The sequence below is a fragment of the Nuphar pumila genome, chromosome 2 (assembly GCF_984573655.1).
Source record: "Nuphar pumila chromosome 2, dmNupPumi1.hap1.1, whole genome shotgun sequence".
Classification (NCBI taxonomy): Eukaryota; Viridiplantae; Streptophyta; class Magnoliopsida; order Nymphaeales; family Nymphaeaceae; genus Nuphar; species Nuphar pumila.
In genome coordinates, this window is record NC_143250.1 from 36,707,485 (window position 1) to 36,723,536 (window position 16,052).

Here is a 16,052-nt window from a genome sequence, read left to right on the forward strand (position 1 = left end):
TGCAATCGGCTCAGCCGATTGCTCCCGCTACTACTTGCATAAAACATCAGAGGAAGAAGGAGACATAGGGGTTTGGGGGAAGGCGGTAGTGGTCGTTCGACCATTGCTGAGGGTGGCGGTGAGGCAGCAGGCGCTGACTGCTCCTGCAATGAATCAAAGGGAGGGAGAGAAGAAGGTGTTGTGGAGAAGGTGGTGGTTCAGCAAAAACAAAGAGGGAGGTGGACGGTTCACACAATGTGGCTACCGTCGGTTAGGAGGGTGGTGTCAAGCAAGAGACAATGGATGTGATGGTGGTCGCTAGAAAGAGCTCCAGTGGTGGAGGTTGGTGGAAATAGTGGTGAGGCTGGCACAAGGTGGTGACCAGTGTTATTAAAAATGTGCCTCAAGGCGCAAAAAGCGTGCCTCGCCTCAAGGCACAAAAAGCGTGTCTCGCCTCAAGGCAAAGGGCTTTATGCCTTGAGGCGCATGTATAAAGCGCAAAAGCTTTGGGGTGTGCGCCTCATACGCCTTGAGGCGCATGCCTCAAGGCAAGGCGAGCCTCAAGATGTGGCGCATATGCCTCATTCTTTTGGTCAAATGAGGGTCGAAATCCTCATTTGACCAAAATTTAGGGCTTAATCAGAGAGAGATCAGACCCTTTTATTTTTTTGATAGCTCTCACGCCTCTCTGCTTTTCTCTCACGCAGCCTCTTTGTCTCTCTCGTCTCTCATGCAGCCACACACACACACACTCTCTCTCTCTCTTGTCTCTCACACAGCCACACTCTCTCTCATCTCTCACGCAACTTCTCTCTCTCGTCTCTCACATAGCCACACACTCTCGTGGGCGAGCCCGAAAACAGGTACGATCTTCCTCTCATCTTTCTTTTTTTTCTAACACGCAGCTTGCAGAAAAGAGTTCCTCCTTGCCTAGACATTGCAGTTTGCATTTCTCATAGACAAAATAAGGAAAATGAAAATGGTGTACATGCATATTTTCTTGAGAAAAAAAAGTATATGTGCATAGCCTAAAGTTAGTTTTTTTGCACTTGATTTCCAAAACCAATAAAATATCCTGAGTCCATAATAGGGAAAAACTATTGCCAACCTATTCAAACGAATTTTTAACAATTGTCAAGTATTGAAGGGGTGATTTTAACAGCTTAATGTAAAATTTTTGAATTTCTTAGAAGCCATCATATTCAGTCAGTTAAAGGATTTCTTAGCTTAGTATATTGGTCTCTCTAGGAATGTTCTATATCTATGGCGATGATGGATATATCAAGTTTATCAACATGAACACATGTGAAACAATTGTCTTTGCATGCTCACAGATCAATTTGATCTTCTAGATGTTTTATCGTCAACCTGTGATGGAATGCCAGTCCCTTCTTTTACACGTAAGATTGATGACTAAATAGATGATCTAAACTACCTTTACTGTTGGTAAATATCTGTAAAATTAAAAAAAAGTGTTTCCAGTACTTAATGTTTTCTGATAAAACACACATACAGTCTCTCTTTCATGCTTGTATTTATTTGAGATTTTTTTATTTCTTTCCAATGTTAATTTTTAGTATTTGCTTGAGATGTTTTATTTCTTTCCTGTGTTAATTTTCAGTATTTGCTTCATCAATAAGGCATTTTTTATTTATTTGTAATTTTAGATATTTTTTATAGTTTTTTTAAGTTAATTTTTTTTTTTAGGCTTACGCTTCGCCTCAGATTTTGGTGGAGCGCCTCGCTACGCCTCAATGCTTTTCACAACACTGGTGGTAACTATCAATTGGTGGGGTAAAGGTGGCTAACGAAAGTGGTACTGGTGGAGATGGGGTTCACCTGGTGCATAAGAGGCGTTTAGTGGGAGAGGGAGTGTAATTGGGTAGGGGGAGGGGTATGCATGGTTTATATAGGAGCAAAAGAGAAGGAAATCAATAAAAAAGAAGGGGGGAAATTTTAAAAATCAAAATTTGAATTAAAGGGCAAAAAAGCGAGGAAAAAAAAACTTGAAATTCGAATTTGGTTTTGAATTTCATTTTAGTTTTAAAAGAGAAAACAAGTGGGGTTGGATTTGGATTTTGGTGAGACCCATTTAGGTCTCATTAAATCTAAATCCAATATACTAACACACACACACACACACACATGTATATATAACTAGATTCATTTGGGTTACAAGTGCACCCAAATCTTATTTATTTAAATAAGATCTATTTGGGTCTCAAATGGATCCAAAATCTTAGTTTCTTTACTAGGATCCATTTGGGTCTCCAAACGGATCCAAAATTTCTATTTTACTTAGTGTGATCCATTTAGGTCTAAAATACCTCATTACATAGTGGGATCTATTTGGGTCTTCAAATGATTTCAAATTTTATTTTACTTAGTAAAATCTATTTGGGTCTCTAAATGGATCCAAAATACTTTCTACTTTAAAGGGAGATTCATTTGGGTCTTCAATGAATCCAAATCCCTTCTGTATTCAGTTTAAATCCTAATATGAGTCTAAATCATACCTAAACTCATTTGGGTTGATCTGAATCAATCAGAGATCCAATTCTAAATAACCTAAGATTAAGTGGATACTAGGTGTTCATTGGGATAGTTCGAACTCACATTCATGTTGGTTGATCCTCTTGGATCTTTATTGAGGTTCGTATCCAAATACCTCATACAAAACCTCATAAATCCTTAATTAAATATCAAATAACTTAAATAAATGCTGAAATACTATCAATAATTAACTACTAAACAATTGACCAATATTAGCTAATTAATTTTGCTAGAAGAATGGTATTTAACTAAACTAAATACCAGAATAATTCAAAAAAAATATTTTTTTGTTTATTTAAAAATTTCAAAAAATTTATAGATATTGCAATATACCTCTATGGGTACAAACAGAAAAACACTGGTATAGGTATGCTTGCAAAAATGTAGGTATGTACATATAGTTAAAACAACATATATCTCTACAGGTACAACAGAAAAAATACATGCAGGTGTATGTATACAACAAAAAGGCAGGTATGTGCACAACAAAAACTTAAGCATGTATGCATCATGAAAACAACATATGTATATACAGGCACAACAACAAAAACATAGGCATATGCATACAGTGAAAATGCAGGTGTGTGTGCACAACAAAAATGCAGGTGTGTGCACAACAAAAACGCCTATTCATGGTTTATAAGTTTCTCCAAAAATGTTTTTCTCCAAAACATTTTTGAGCTTTTCATTTGTATTTCAACCCCGCATCAGCCTGGGCTCAGATTCATAGCTAAATATATGTATTCTTATAGATATATCAGAATTTATGTACAGCATGCATGCGCACCATGGCACCATTCACATGCATAGAGATAGTATGCACCTACCTCAATCGATGAATAAAAAACCCGAAAAGAAGACTGTGTAGATGAACTCGGTTTCTAGGTGGCCTCGACGTGTCAGTCCTCCTTTAACCCAGAGCTGCACCACCTTGGTCCAGCATCTCCTTTAATGGAGGTATCTTTCTAGAGCATGAAAGAAAGAGGAAGAGGGAAAGAGAGCAAGAAAGAAAAAAAAAAAGAAAAACCAAAGGAAGAGTGGGGGCGATAAGGGAGTGTCCTCAAAGCCATGGGAAATGAAAACCATCGAGTTTCCTATTCCCATTGAAATTCCTACTTGGCAAGTCCCCTCCCCCCTTAGTGGTTTCTAAAAAATACGTGAGAATGAAAAGGAGTCAAAACTTACAGTTTTGGCTTCACCCCTTCTTTTTTCAAAAGTAATTTAGCAACCTCCCTTTCCAAGGGGGACCCTCCAAAAACGTTGGATGAGGGTTGGTTCCTTCTTGTCTTTCCAAAACCCTATCCCATGTTAGGTAAACTTCTTATTTACCTAAGGTAATTAATCTTATTAACTCTAATTCATTATGATTCTCTTATTTAACCAACCTTTTACCCAAGTAAATTAAGATTTTATTTACTTTATATAATTTAATTTATTTAATTAGATAAAGCAAGTAGGTGGAAAAGTTTCACCCTACCTGGGTTCTAACCTCATGTAATTGGATCTATCCAAAATGAGAATCCAATGTCATAGTGGGGCCCACATAGGGGGCATCGGCCTATGGTTTGATTTAATGACTCAACCCAAAATAAGTTGTAAATTTCATATTCGAATTCGAATAGACATTCAATCTAATATCAGATTATCCGAGATCCAATATCAGACTATATATGAATTTAGAGATGCTAATAGGATAAGATATTATTCGACCTCGACCCACATCCAAATTCAATTCTAATATAAAAATTCAAATACTAATAAGATTTCATACTACATTTAAGTCATAATTTCATTTTTAGTCATGAAAGAATTATGAAAAAATCACAGGTGTTACAATATCGGATACCCAACCCGATCCAAACATGAATTCTTGGATATGGGCATGAAAAGTGATGACCAGAATAATATTTTGGTCGACCTTAACCTGACCCTATGTGGGCTGGGTTTGGGTTATGATTTTTTTCCACGTACTTGACCCGATCCGAGTATTTTATTTATATTTTCAGTAAAAATAAACTTTTAAAATTATTGGGTCTGAGATTGTCATTCCATTTTTTTGATCCGACTTGACCCATTGACAGCCCTAGTGACATCCCGTCAATTTGGTGACATTCACAAGTCGCCCCTACTAGATGAGGCGCACGTGCAAAAAACACTCTTCTTTCACTTGTTTCCTATTTGATTGATGGTAGAGAAATGGCCGGAAGGTATGTCCGGCAGCAAATGGGATGCCCAAACTTTACCAGGTAGGGTATTGCCCTTGCCCAACCCTTGGCATTCAAGCTCTTAATTAACAAGTTGCACAACATATACTAATCTCTCCCCCGTCCCTATTTATATGTATCGATATTAACCCAAGAACTCTATTGAGAACAAATCAGGCCATTTTGTATATGAACAATTCTTCGGTTATATTCAATCTCCACTTGATGCAAACACGTATGAACCCAATTCTCACTGTTCATATGAAGCACAGTTTACAAGCAAGATAGGTGCTGGAGATTGAGTATAACAGGGTGGGGGCCCACATCACCTGATCAAAATTCTCCATCTTATATCTCTTTAGTTAGGTTGCCAGCAATGATAATAATAATAATAATAAGGAAAAAATCCATTTAGGGCTAACCCTTTGCCTCTAATTCCAAATATTGGCGACACATTTATAAAATTTCAGATACGAGCAAACCTTTTCTTGAAAACAGCCAAATATGGACCTCATGTCATCTATCATTTTGGAAAACGTGATTCCTCTTTGGTTTCTTGTATTGTCCCTTTAAAATTAAAAAAATACTCATTCTTTCTCATAAAAAAAAGAAAAAGAAAAAGCAAACACTTTGAACTAGGGGTGGGCATCGGCCCAGCTCTTAGCAGGCTCTAGTTTGAAGAGGAGCCCATTGTCCCAACGAGCCAATGTGAAGCAGGCTGGGTCCGCCCCGGCTCAAACCCATTTATAGGTTATTTTTTAATAAAATTAATTCATTAATTTTAGAATACAAGAAAATAAATTAAATAAAAAAACATAAAATTCAAAATAACAGAAAACATTTAAAAGGCTTTTTGTTTCATGCCATGATATTTACAAAATAAGGGATATACAACTTGAAATGGATTCAACCATGGGTTTTATGCTATGGATGCAAAATTCATATCCACTCATATTATTATATGATGCAGAAATTTCTTTAAAGGACTGTGTTAACATATTATTAGATGTATTATGAAATGATGCTACACCATGTAAGAAAGATAAATAGTAATAATTAACAAATAACAAGTTTTTATGCAACTAATTAGGTAAATAGTAATAATTAACAAATAACAAGTTCTGATGCAACTAATTAGGTAAATAGTAATAGTAATATAATTATTTTTTAAAATTTTTATATTATTAAAAAATTTAATAAATAACTCAAGCCCATTGAGCCGGCCCCACCCACGTATATAACGGGCTGGGTTTTGGCCCGGTACCTAACGGGCCCAGGCCTAAAATCATGACCCAAACCTGGTCCATGGCAGGCCCGGTCAGCTTGACCCATCGGGCCTCCCTACCCATTGCCTACCCCTACTTTGAACTTTTAATAATGAATGTCATTGTTGTACTTTGATTAATAAATGTAGGCCCTTGTTTGGCAGGTTCCAAGAAAACCAAGCACATTTAAAATTACAGAAATGTGAGGCCCATAATTAAAATTTAAGACAAAATGTTGGGCCCTTCTTTTATAATAATAATAATATTAATAATAAGAATAATAGTAATAGTGTTGTTTCTATCACTAAAAGTAGTGCTCATAGCAGCATTAGCAATCTTGAAAGGAATAAGGATCATGACTACTACGATATTTAAGATCAAAAGAGTACACCCATATTGGGTTTGAAGAAATACCGCCATTGTGCAGTATTAACATTTTAATAACTAGAGGCAAGGTTACATGGCGTAGCTTCTTTGCGCAAGCCGACACCCAACATATGTCTTGGGGTAGAGAGGTCTTGGCCTCTGAGTTTTACATTTTTGGCACGATGACTGTAGGTATGGTAGAAAGGGGGCGACCTTGGAGTTTTTAAACCAATGAGTTATCCAGTAATTGAGGTGGTTTCCCTTGGCTATCCAAAACAAAAAAGATGGTTCAACATGTTTTGAAGGATGCCCAAGGATACTTTGTGAAGATGAAAGTGTTTAAATAGCTTTAGGGCACGTTTGGAGGATTAAATACTCTCACTAAAAGAGTTTTTGCCTAGGAGAGTTTTTCATATGAGAAGTTTTTCAAAAGAAAGTTTTTCGCTTGATTGTGTAGCAAGAGAAAAGCAAAAAATGTGAACAAACGAGAGAGAGAGAGAGAGGAGGACGACGGAGAGATGAGTGGTGGGGAGGGTAAGAATAAATTTTCTCTGGTATCCAATAGAATTCCATTATGTTTAGTTGCGTTTGGCAAGCACAAACCATATCCGATTATATTGAGGATATGATCTTGATTTTTTGCTACCAAATCCAACAAATATCTGAATTGGATGGATATGAGAATCAGTTTACATGCAAAAAAGCAGATCATGTATGAGCTTTTGGCCATACACATCTGAATTCAAATTAAAATCCGTTTAGGGCACATCCAATTAGTCAGATATGGTGTGGCTACATCCGATCTGAATCTGAACCGTTTACATTCCTCGACACGACACGAGAGTAAATTGGAGTATTCATGTGACGTAGCTTTTCAACCCCACTTCCGTTGACCAAACAAGGCGTATAGTCGGCGGGTATTACCAAATTCGACCCGACCCGACCCGTCACATCTTTCCCTACAACTACAAAACCTTCTCTTCTTAAACCCTCCCGCTCCGTTGCCGCCTCTCTTCTTGCTCCCTCCGGAGCAACCGAAGGAGGAGGAGCAGAGATAGAAAGAAGAAGAAGAAGAAGAAGAAGAAGAAGAAAAAGGAGTGATGGCGAGCGCGTCGAGCTACAAGAAGAACTACAGGTGCAGCGCAGCCTTCCAGAGGTTCTACACGGGCGGCCCCTTCGCCCTCTCCTCCGACGCCTCCTTCCTCGCCTGCGCATGCGACAACGACGTCAAGATCGTCGACGCCCTCGACACCTCCGTCAGGGCCACGATTGACGGCGACTCCGGCAGGGTCACCGCCCTCTCCCTCAGCTCCGACGGCCGCCTCCTCTTCTCGGCGTCCCAGAGCCGCCAGATTAGGGTATGGGATCTCTGCTCCTTCAAGTGCGTGCGCTCGTGGAAGGTAACGCCCTCCCTTCCCTCCTCGAATTCCCTATTTTTGGTCTTCTTGCATTTCGATCTTAGCATGCGGAATCGCAGCTTTGGCTAGGGATTTGGGAGGAGAATGTAATATTGATTTGATACCGTGGAATTGTTGCCTGAAAGCTGTTGAAATTTCCGGTGGATTTTGGAAATATATTTCTGGATTTTGGCTCATGAAAATCTAGACGGAAAATCAAGTGCTGAAACGAGTCTGAACATAAAATTCCCTCATCTAATCCATTTTTTCCCACTAAGTTATAGAGAAGCACCTATAAGTTCACATTAAGTCATCACTCTCAATTGTGGTTTTTGAAATCGTTTGGGATAGTTAGGAGATAAAACTGGCTAGAATCTACCAATTACTCTCTTATACGTTTGAGAAAATGTGGGAAAATCTGTTCTGGTTCTGAACTGTGATACCAGAGTGTGGTGCAATCTACCAAATAACCATAAGGTGGTGCGGTCTACGAAATGCTAGATCTAACCTTACACATATATGTTGTTAAGCATGGTTATTTATATGTTAGCAGGGGAGGGGGGGGGGGGGGGGGAGAGCATGGCTTATTACTATGCTAGAAGGGGGGAGAGAGATTACATGCATTCAGGTCCATATGCGAATTGGATTTAGATTCAGATGTAAAAGCATTAAACACAATCCAACCGTTTATGCATCTCAAAAGCTTTACCTAATCTGATTGGATTTGTTGGTTTCCGTGGGATATCTGACCCAACCTTTTACCATTGAAGTATCTAGTAAGTAGGACGCAATCAACAATTACCTTCATAGGATTCGTTTTATCTAATAAGATTTGGACGGAAAAATAATCTTATTGATCTGCAGCAAAGAAAAAAGATTTGGGGTGTGCAAGTTAATATTTGTAAAAAGGAAAAATAAAATAGAACGATCTGCAGAGAAAAAAATCTAGTGGTGGCGGAGTTAGTGCCCCCAAAAAATGAACCCTTTCAGACCGTTAGATTGCTACTTAAGCGAATTGGTCAACTTGTCATCGTGATCTTCAGTTGATTGGGCGTCAGTTAGTCTCACATTTGACTAGATAGCTTTCAATCTGATTTTTTAAAGGATGATACTTTAATTTCAAAAGTGCTGCAATCAGACATACACAACACAAAAATGGATGTAGAAATGTGTCACTAAAAAAATGCAAATACTCTAGGATTGGCATTATGCGCACCCACATGAACATGCAGATGGCCATGCACAAAACTTAGAATGAATGCCAACTAGTCAATTGTTGGCAACTCCTTTTAAGACCTATTGTACAGAATATGCTGTTTACAAGAACTCACAATTATATCATTCCTTTTGAGTGTGTATAGATGATGGAAAAATAGGCATCGAAAAAATAGTTATTCATATTTTCTGCAATGACTTCTCAGACCTGATAACATTTTCTTGTGTTGCTGGATCTACCAAGACAGTCCACTTCTTTTGCACAGAATTCAAATTTTGACTCAGAGAAGACTTGTTTATCTTTTAAAAGAGAAAGAAAACCTTGCTGAATGTTCTAAAACTTCAAAGCACACTTAGATGATAAGGCGTAGTGATGGCTAAGTTAGTTGCTTGTGCATGTGAATTTATTTATTTATCTGGTTGAATTTGAATGCTTTTTATGTCATATATTTTATTAGAACTGGCGATACATTAATGAAGTGGTTTAACACTGGTTGTTGAACTGTGCTGCTGGTGATTATTTAAATACAGTTTTTTTTATTTGTGTGTCTTTTTCTTCCTTTCACTATCAAAGAAAAGTTTGTGAATCCTTTAATTTATGCCTACGCTGTTGATTTGTTTCAGGCTCATGATGGTCCTGTGATGAATATTGCTTGTGATTCTTCTGGGGGAATGGTTGCTACAGCAGAAGACAGGAAAGTTCTTGTTTGGGATGTAGAAGGTGGTTACTGTACACATTACTTTCAAGGGCATGAAGGAGTTGTGAGGACTGTCTTGTTTCATCCAGATACAAATCACCTATTGGTATGGTTGTAAGCTATGTCACAGGGATTCGGCTAGGAGGGTGCCGCACCCGCGTCGACGCGACTCGATGCGGGTGCGGCACCGGGTGCGGTCAACCCGATCCTGGGTGCGTTGACCGCACCCAAGATCATTAAGGTCCATTTTTTAAAAAAAAAAATTTGCCCAAATGGGCTTCGAATTTTTTTTTAAAAAAATTATGCTGACAGCAGCTGTTCTGTCAGCTGCTGACAGCTGCAGCAGCTGTTCTGTCAGCTGCAGCAGCTGTTCTGTCAGCTGCAGCAGCTGTTCTGTCAGCTGCAGCAGCTGTTCTGTCAGCTACTGACAGCTGCAACAGCTGTCTGTCAGCTGCAAAATTTGAAAAAAAAACCCGCCTATTCCCCCGACCCCCTTTATATATATATATATATATATATATATATATATATATATATATATATATATATATATATATATATATATATATATTTTTGCCCCTGTCGCACCCCCGCACCCGAGTTTTTTGGAAGTGCCGAATCCCCGCACCCGCACCTGCACTCATGTGACATAAAACCACACTAAACATACACCATAAGGATACTGCAGCAAAACCTTACAACCTATGTCACATGGGTGCGGGGATTCGGCACTTCCAAAAAACCCCGGTGCGGGGGTGCGGCAGGGGCAAAAATGCAATATATATATATATATATATATATATATATATATATATATATATATATATATATATATATATATAGTCGGGGGAATAGGCGGTTTTTTTTTTCAAATTTTGCAGCTGACAGACAGCAGCTGACAGAACAGCTGCTGCAGCTGTCAGCACAACTGTTGTTAGCATAATTTTTTTTTAAAAAAATTTCGAAGCCCATTTGGGCAAATTTTTTTTTTTTTAAAAAATGGACCTTAATGATCCTGGGTGCGGTCAACGCACCCAGGATCGGATTGACCGCACCCGGTGCCGCACCCGCACCCGCACCTGCGTCGACGCGGGTGCGGCACCCTCCTAGCCGAATCCCTGTGACATAGCTAGTAGCTTGTTTTTCCTTCCCTTCTAGAGATTGAACTCAAACCAATAAGATTTCTTGCCTTTGTTGACCCTTAATCAAGTAGGACAGTAAGTTTAGCTACCTAATTCATTATGTTGCCAAGGAGGATGTATTTCATCAGGACATGTAGAGCACAAGTTGACCGCTAACAAACAGCAGCGCAGTTTTTAGACCAAATGTCTCCCTAGAACTTCAACTTTTGGCTTCTTCATGAAGTCATTGAAGTTATCTTCGGCAAATTCTCTTCCTCCCAAACAAGTTTGTGTAGATGTGTTACTGTAAATAGTATAGTTTTCAAAAGTTACTTTTGTTTGTTTCTCAAAGATATTCTTACCCTTTTACCCCCTTTTGTTTTAGTCATCTAGGAGCATTTACAACTTTAAGCCCTCTTTTCCTATTGTATTATGGTGTCTATGATCTTAATGTGCCCTACTCTTGAAGCAATGCCCATGAAATCTAGTCTACATGTCCTCTATTATGCTCTCCCATTTCAACAAAGATGAGAAAAATGTGTCAATTTTTTTAAGAGACCAAAGGATGTTTTTGAACTTTCAAAAAAATGAATAATCAGAGTTATGCAATAATACTCAATGCACTCAAAATTTCGGTGCTTACTTGCTACCAGTAACAACAAAGTTCTTCTTTGAAAAAGCAACAGCTGCAACAGCTCCCAGATGTCCCTTAGCCACACCTATGCAGCATCTTGTTTCTGTGTCCCATATTCTTACCTATAAAAGGCAGGTGATAGTGAGAAAAGTTGAAATAGTTGAAAAAGACAATCTTTCAAAACAACTTTGTTGCCATGCTCTTAGTTAAAGTCTACAAAGAAGAATGCAACTCACTCGATAGAGAAATTTAACAGGTCAATATTACTTGAAACAAAATGAAGTTGGTGCACGAAGATGAAAAGAATTTACATAACATCAGATGAAACTTTAGGATAGCTATTAATAGCCTAAAATATTAGAGACCCACACTGTTGTCCTTGCTCCCAGATGCCAGAAGAGTCCTGCCAGAAGTTAAAACGCATGAATCAAGAAACAGGATAATATCTGTGTGGCCTTCCAAGACATAAGAACAAGTTCTCAAAGCAAGGTCAAACACTCGCACCTGCAAGTGTATTAAAACTTCAAAGTAAGAATCCAGAAATCAATAAGACAATAAAATAACATTCTTTCTTGTCAACAATGTTTTTCTGAAAAATGTAAAAACCAGCTTCCAGATCACACTCCAAAATCAAAACAAACACCAAAGGACAGTAACCCAGAACAAAACCTATTATGTGTATGCATATGTCTCAAGAGTTCAGGTCCAGAAAAACAAGAAAAAGATAAGCACAAAAGAAACCAGTGAATATTACAATATCTACTAAAATAATGACAGCATTCAGTGTACTGTATCATTCTGACAGATTCATAGGGCAGCAGAGACAGTAACCTGCCCAACATTTGTAGCTACAGCAAGATATCGCTCTTCGTCACCCAAGAACTTCAGATCTGAAATTTCTTCATTAGACCCTACCAGCCTTCTCCTCAAACTTAACTGAAACGTACTTCCAGCATCTTGCACTGAGCTGTAGAATAGAAATTGCTCATCAAAAGTAACACAGAGCAATCCCTGATCCTTGGCTAGTACAACAGCCGATATGAAGCCCCTTTGAGAATCCTTCTCATCTGAAACAATGGAAGCATCAGAGGACTCAAATAGGCACTCTGTACTGTAATAACCAAAAAATGGAAACAGTTAAGTAATACAATACTACATCAGAAAAGCAAACAAATAGAAATAAGAAAACGGGATAACTTGATATATTTCATTCATCTTGCTTAACTGGGAATATGAACCCCAAGATCAAAGATGGACTGTATGCCAAGAAGTTCACCTTTCAGAACTCCATATACGCACTATGCCACGGTCGCCAACAGTTAAAAAGCAAATTGGTGGAGAGCTGCTGTTCTTTTTCCCAATAATTGGTGACTGGATTTGACCTAAACATGTAGCCAAGACAGATTCAGAAGGAATCACACATACAGCTTCCAGCACTTCATATGTTGTTATAGTCTTTTAGAAGTTATAGTTGTGCAGATTCCATAAATTCACAACCTGTAACAAATTCTTCTATGTCATTACAATCAATCAGATCGCCAAGAAAGAATAAATTTTACAAGCGAGTGTAAACACAATCTGTCAAACGGGACTTCTCCAATAACCAGGTATTGGCAGGATAGGCTGGTTTTTTATGTATTATTTTAATGCTAACAAGTTCCTCAAATTATTTTGCCTATGATAGTTACCAAGATACCATAGTGTTGCTTCCCATAATAGACACAACCCAGGGCATTTAACCAATTTTAAAATATTCAAATTAGATTTACTGTTTGCATTGTAAGAATGAAACTTTTAGAAATGCAACTGTTAGAGAATACATATTAGATTCGCCAGTTGTACAGGAGTTTTTCTTTTTGGCCTTCTTAGCCGAACTTTGTATAGCGTTGTCATTTTTGATACTTTGAAAGGGGCACATGGGAAAATTTTCATATCCTTATGTGAACAAGCATCCCAATGAATTAGAAGTGAAGTTACTGCTCTATCTCTTCCTCTTCTGCTTCTCCCTAAGTATCTGACATCCCTTGCAACCCTTAGACTGTTCATCTTATTCTCTTCTTTTAACCTTTTAGAAATGTTGATTCTCAGATTCCAAGAGCAACACCTATCAAATATACATTCTTCACATTACGATTTCCACAACACAATCTCCATGAAACGTTGCGGATATAACTGTCTCAGTACAGAGAGAGAGAGAGAGAGAGAGAGAGAGAGAGAGAGAGAGAGAGTAATAACAGTATTATATGGAAGCACCAAAATTATGTAAGAAACCTATGCTCCAGCAAATCATATTACAAATGAAAATAATCAATGCCTCCACCTTTCTTCATAGGTAACATGATAAACCATTTTGTTTTTCCCCAGTTTAGTTTTACTGTCAACCATAAGTAACTGTTTTGATTCTACAAGTTATATTTTCCATTCTTTTCCTTTTTAAAGTAAATTAAGAGTCAAGGTCATAATCCTTTATGCGCTTCCCTGCAGTCTCCCAAACTCTACTCCTTCCTTTCAACATTCTTTGTTATGTCTATTATCACCCCTCCGTACTGATGTTGTCTCATGTCTCCTCACAACGTGCCCACATGATCTTGACTGTCATTTCCTAGAAGTGTTATTTATTGGTGCTACATACAGGCATCCTCTTGTATTATCATTCTTTATCCTGTCCTTCCTCATTTCTTTAGATATCCATCTTAATGTATGCATTTCATTTTCTCTTCATTTCTTTTTTACCCAATACTCAGCACCATAAATGGTACTACTATAAAACATCACTTCAAGTGAAATTGTTACCTATTCATCATACAACATTACTAGTTTGTCTTCATTTCATGCATGTGGAGATCCTATTTGTGGTGTCTTCATCAGACTTATTTTATTGTTTCACCTAAAGCCTACAGTAACTTCTGTCTCAACTAAAACATCTTCCTCACTAGCCATCGCACTTAACACCCTCGATTTATATTATATTTTAAATTGCTTAAATCAACAAGCTTTTAAATTTTTATGCTTAATCCAATGCCTATAGATGAATAAACACCCCAACCAAAAGGATTTCCTCCTACTAAAAACAAGTTGCATGGTTGTGGGCACGAAGAGGTAGAATGGGACTCTATTTCAATGTTGTCAAAATTGTACCAACCATCAAATCGGTTGGCCAATGATTCAAGTGAATCCGCCGATACCGATTCTCAACTGAATCAAAATGAAACGGCCAGCTTTTAACAAACAGCCAACACATGTTAAAAATATTTTCTAGAATTTTTTGATTTATTCGAAAAATCTAAGTAAGAGTCGTGATAATGAGAATTTGGAGAAGTATATGATAGCAAAGAAGGAAGCTAAAAAAATAGTTCAAAACGCGAGGGATAAGGTATATAAGGAGGTTTATGACAAGTTGGATATCAAAGAGGGTGAGAAGGATATGTATAGGTTTGCGAAGATGAGAGATAGGAAATCGAGGAATCTGGGTATGGTTAGATGTATCAAAGATGAAACACAAAGCGTTTTAGTCAAAGATGAGGAGATTAAGGAGAGATGGAAAGATTATTTTGATAAGCTATTTAATGGAAGTCATGCTCAGGATCTTGGAGACTTGTCCATTCCTTTTCATGAGATGAATCGTGACTTCATGCGCAAGATTCAAAAGAAAGAAATTGCAGAGGCTTTGAAGAAAATGAAATCAAGAAGGGCAGTTGGCCCAGATGGTATACCTATCGAGGCTTGGAAATGCTTGGGCGAGAAAGGTTTAAAATGGTTGACAAATCTTTTTATCAAGATTTGGCGGACAAATAAGATGCCTAATGAGTAAAGAAAAAGTACTTTGGTGCCTCTATATAAGAATAAGGGTGATATACAAGATTGCACAAACTATCGTGGTATAAAACTCATGAGTCATACTATGAAACTTTGGGAGAGGGTGATTGAGTCTAGGTTGAGGAAGGTTGTCATGATATCGGAGAATCAATTTGGTTTTATGCCCGGAAGATCAACTATGGAAGCTATACATCTTCTTAAACAACTTATTGAGAGAAATAGAGAGAGGAACAAAGATTTGCATATGGTTTTTATTGATTTAGAGAAGGCATACGATAGAGTACCTAACGACGTTCTCTGGTGGACAATGATGAAGAAAGGTGTTTCTCTCAAGTACATTAGTATAATTAAGGATATGTATGAAGGAGTAGTAACCAATGTCCGCACTTGTGGAGGGCTGACAACCAATTTTCCTATAATTGTTGGGTTACATCAAGGATCTGCTTTAAGCCCTTTTCTATTTGCTATAGTGATGGATGAGCTTACGAGATCAATTCATGAAAATGTGCCGTGGTGTATGTTGTTTGTTGATGATATTGTTTTGATTGATGAGTCTAGAGGTGGGGTTAATGCTAAGTTAGAATTATGGAGAGAGACATTGAAAGCAAGAGGTTTTAAGTTGAGTAAGAGTAAGACAGAATATATGGAATGTCGGTTTAGTAAGCAACGAAGTAGTGATGGGAGTGTAGTGAAGCTTGGTGAGCAAGAAATACCGGTGGATGATTGTTTCAAATATTTGGGATCTATCATTCAAAAGTATGGAGAAATTGATGGAGATGTAAATCATAGGATAAAGGTTGGGTG

At 37.8% G+C, this 16,052-nt stretch overlaps 1 protein-coding gene across 1 annotated transcript in view; it reads left to right on the forward strand.

Annotated features, from left to right (window-relative positions):
- Window positions 1–7,431: 7,431 nt before the first annotated feature.
- The window catches only part of LOC149845269 (protein TORMOZ EMBRYO DEFECTIVE-like), a 37,280-nt gene continuing 28,659 nt past the window's right edge, over window positions 7,432–16,052 (forward strand). The window contains exons 1-3 of the mRNA XM_089987404.1: window positions 7,432–7,767; window positions 9,604–9,783; window positions 10,005–10,119. Coding sequence (XP_089843530.1) covers window positions 7,468–7,767; window positions 9,604–9,783; window positions 10,005–10,119 — 595 coding nt within the window. The 5' untranslated portion in view covers window positions 7,432–7,467. The remainder of the gene's footprint in view (window positions 7,768–9,603; window positions 9,784–10,004; window positions 10,120–16,052) is intronic.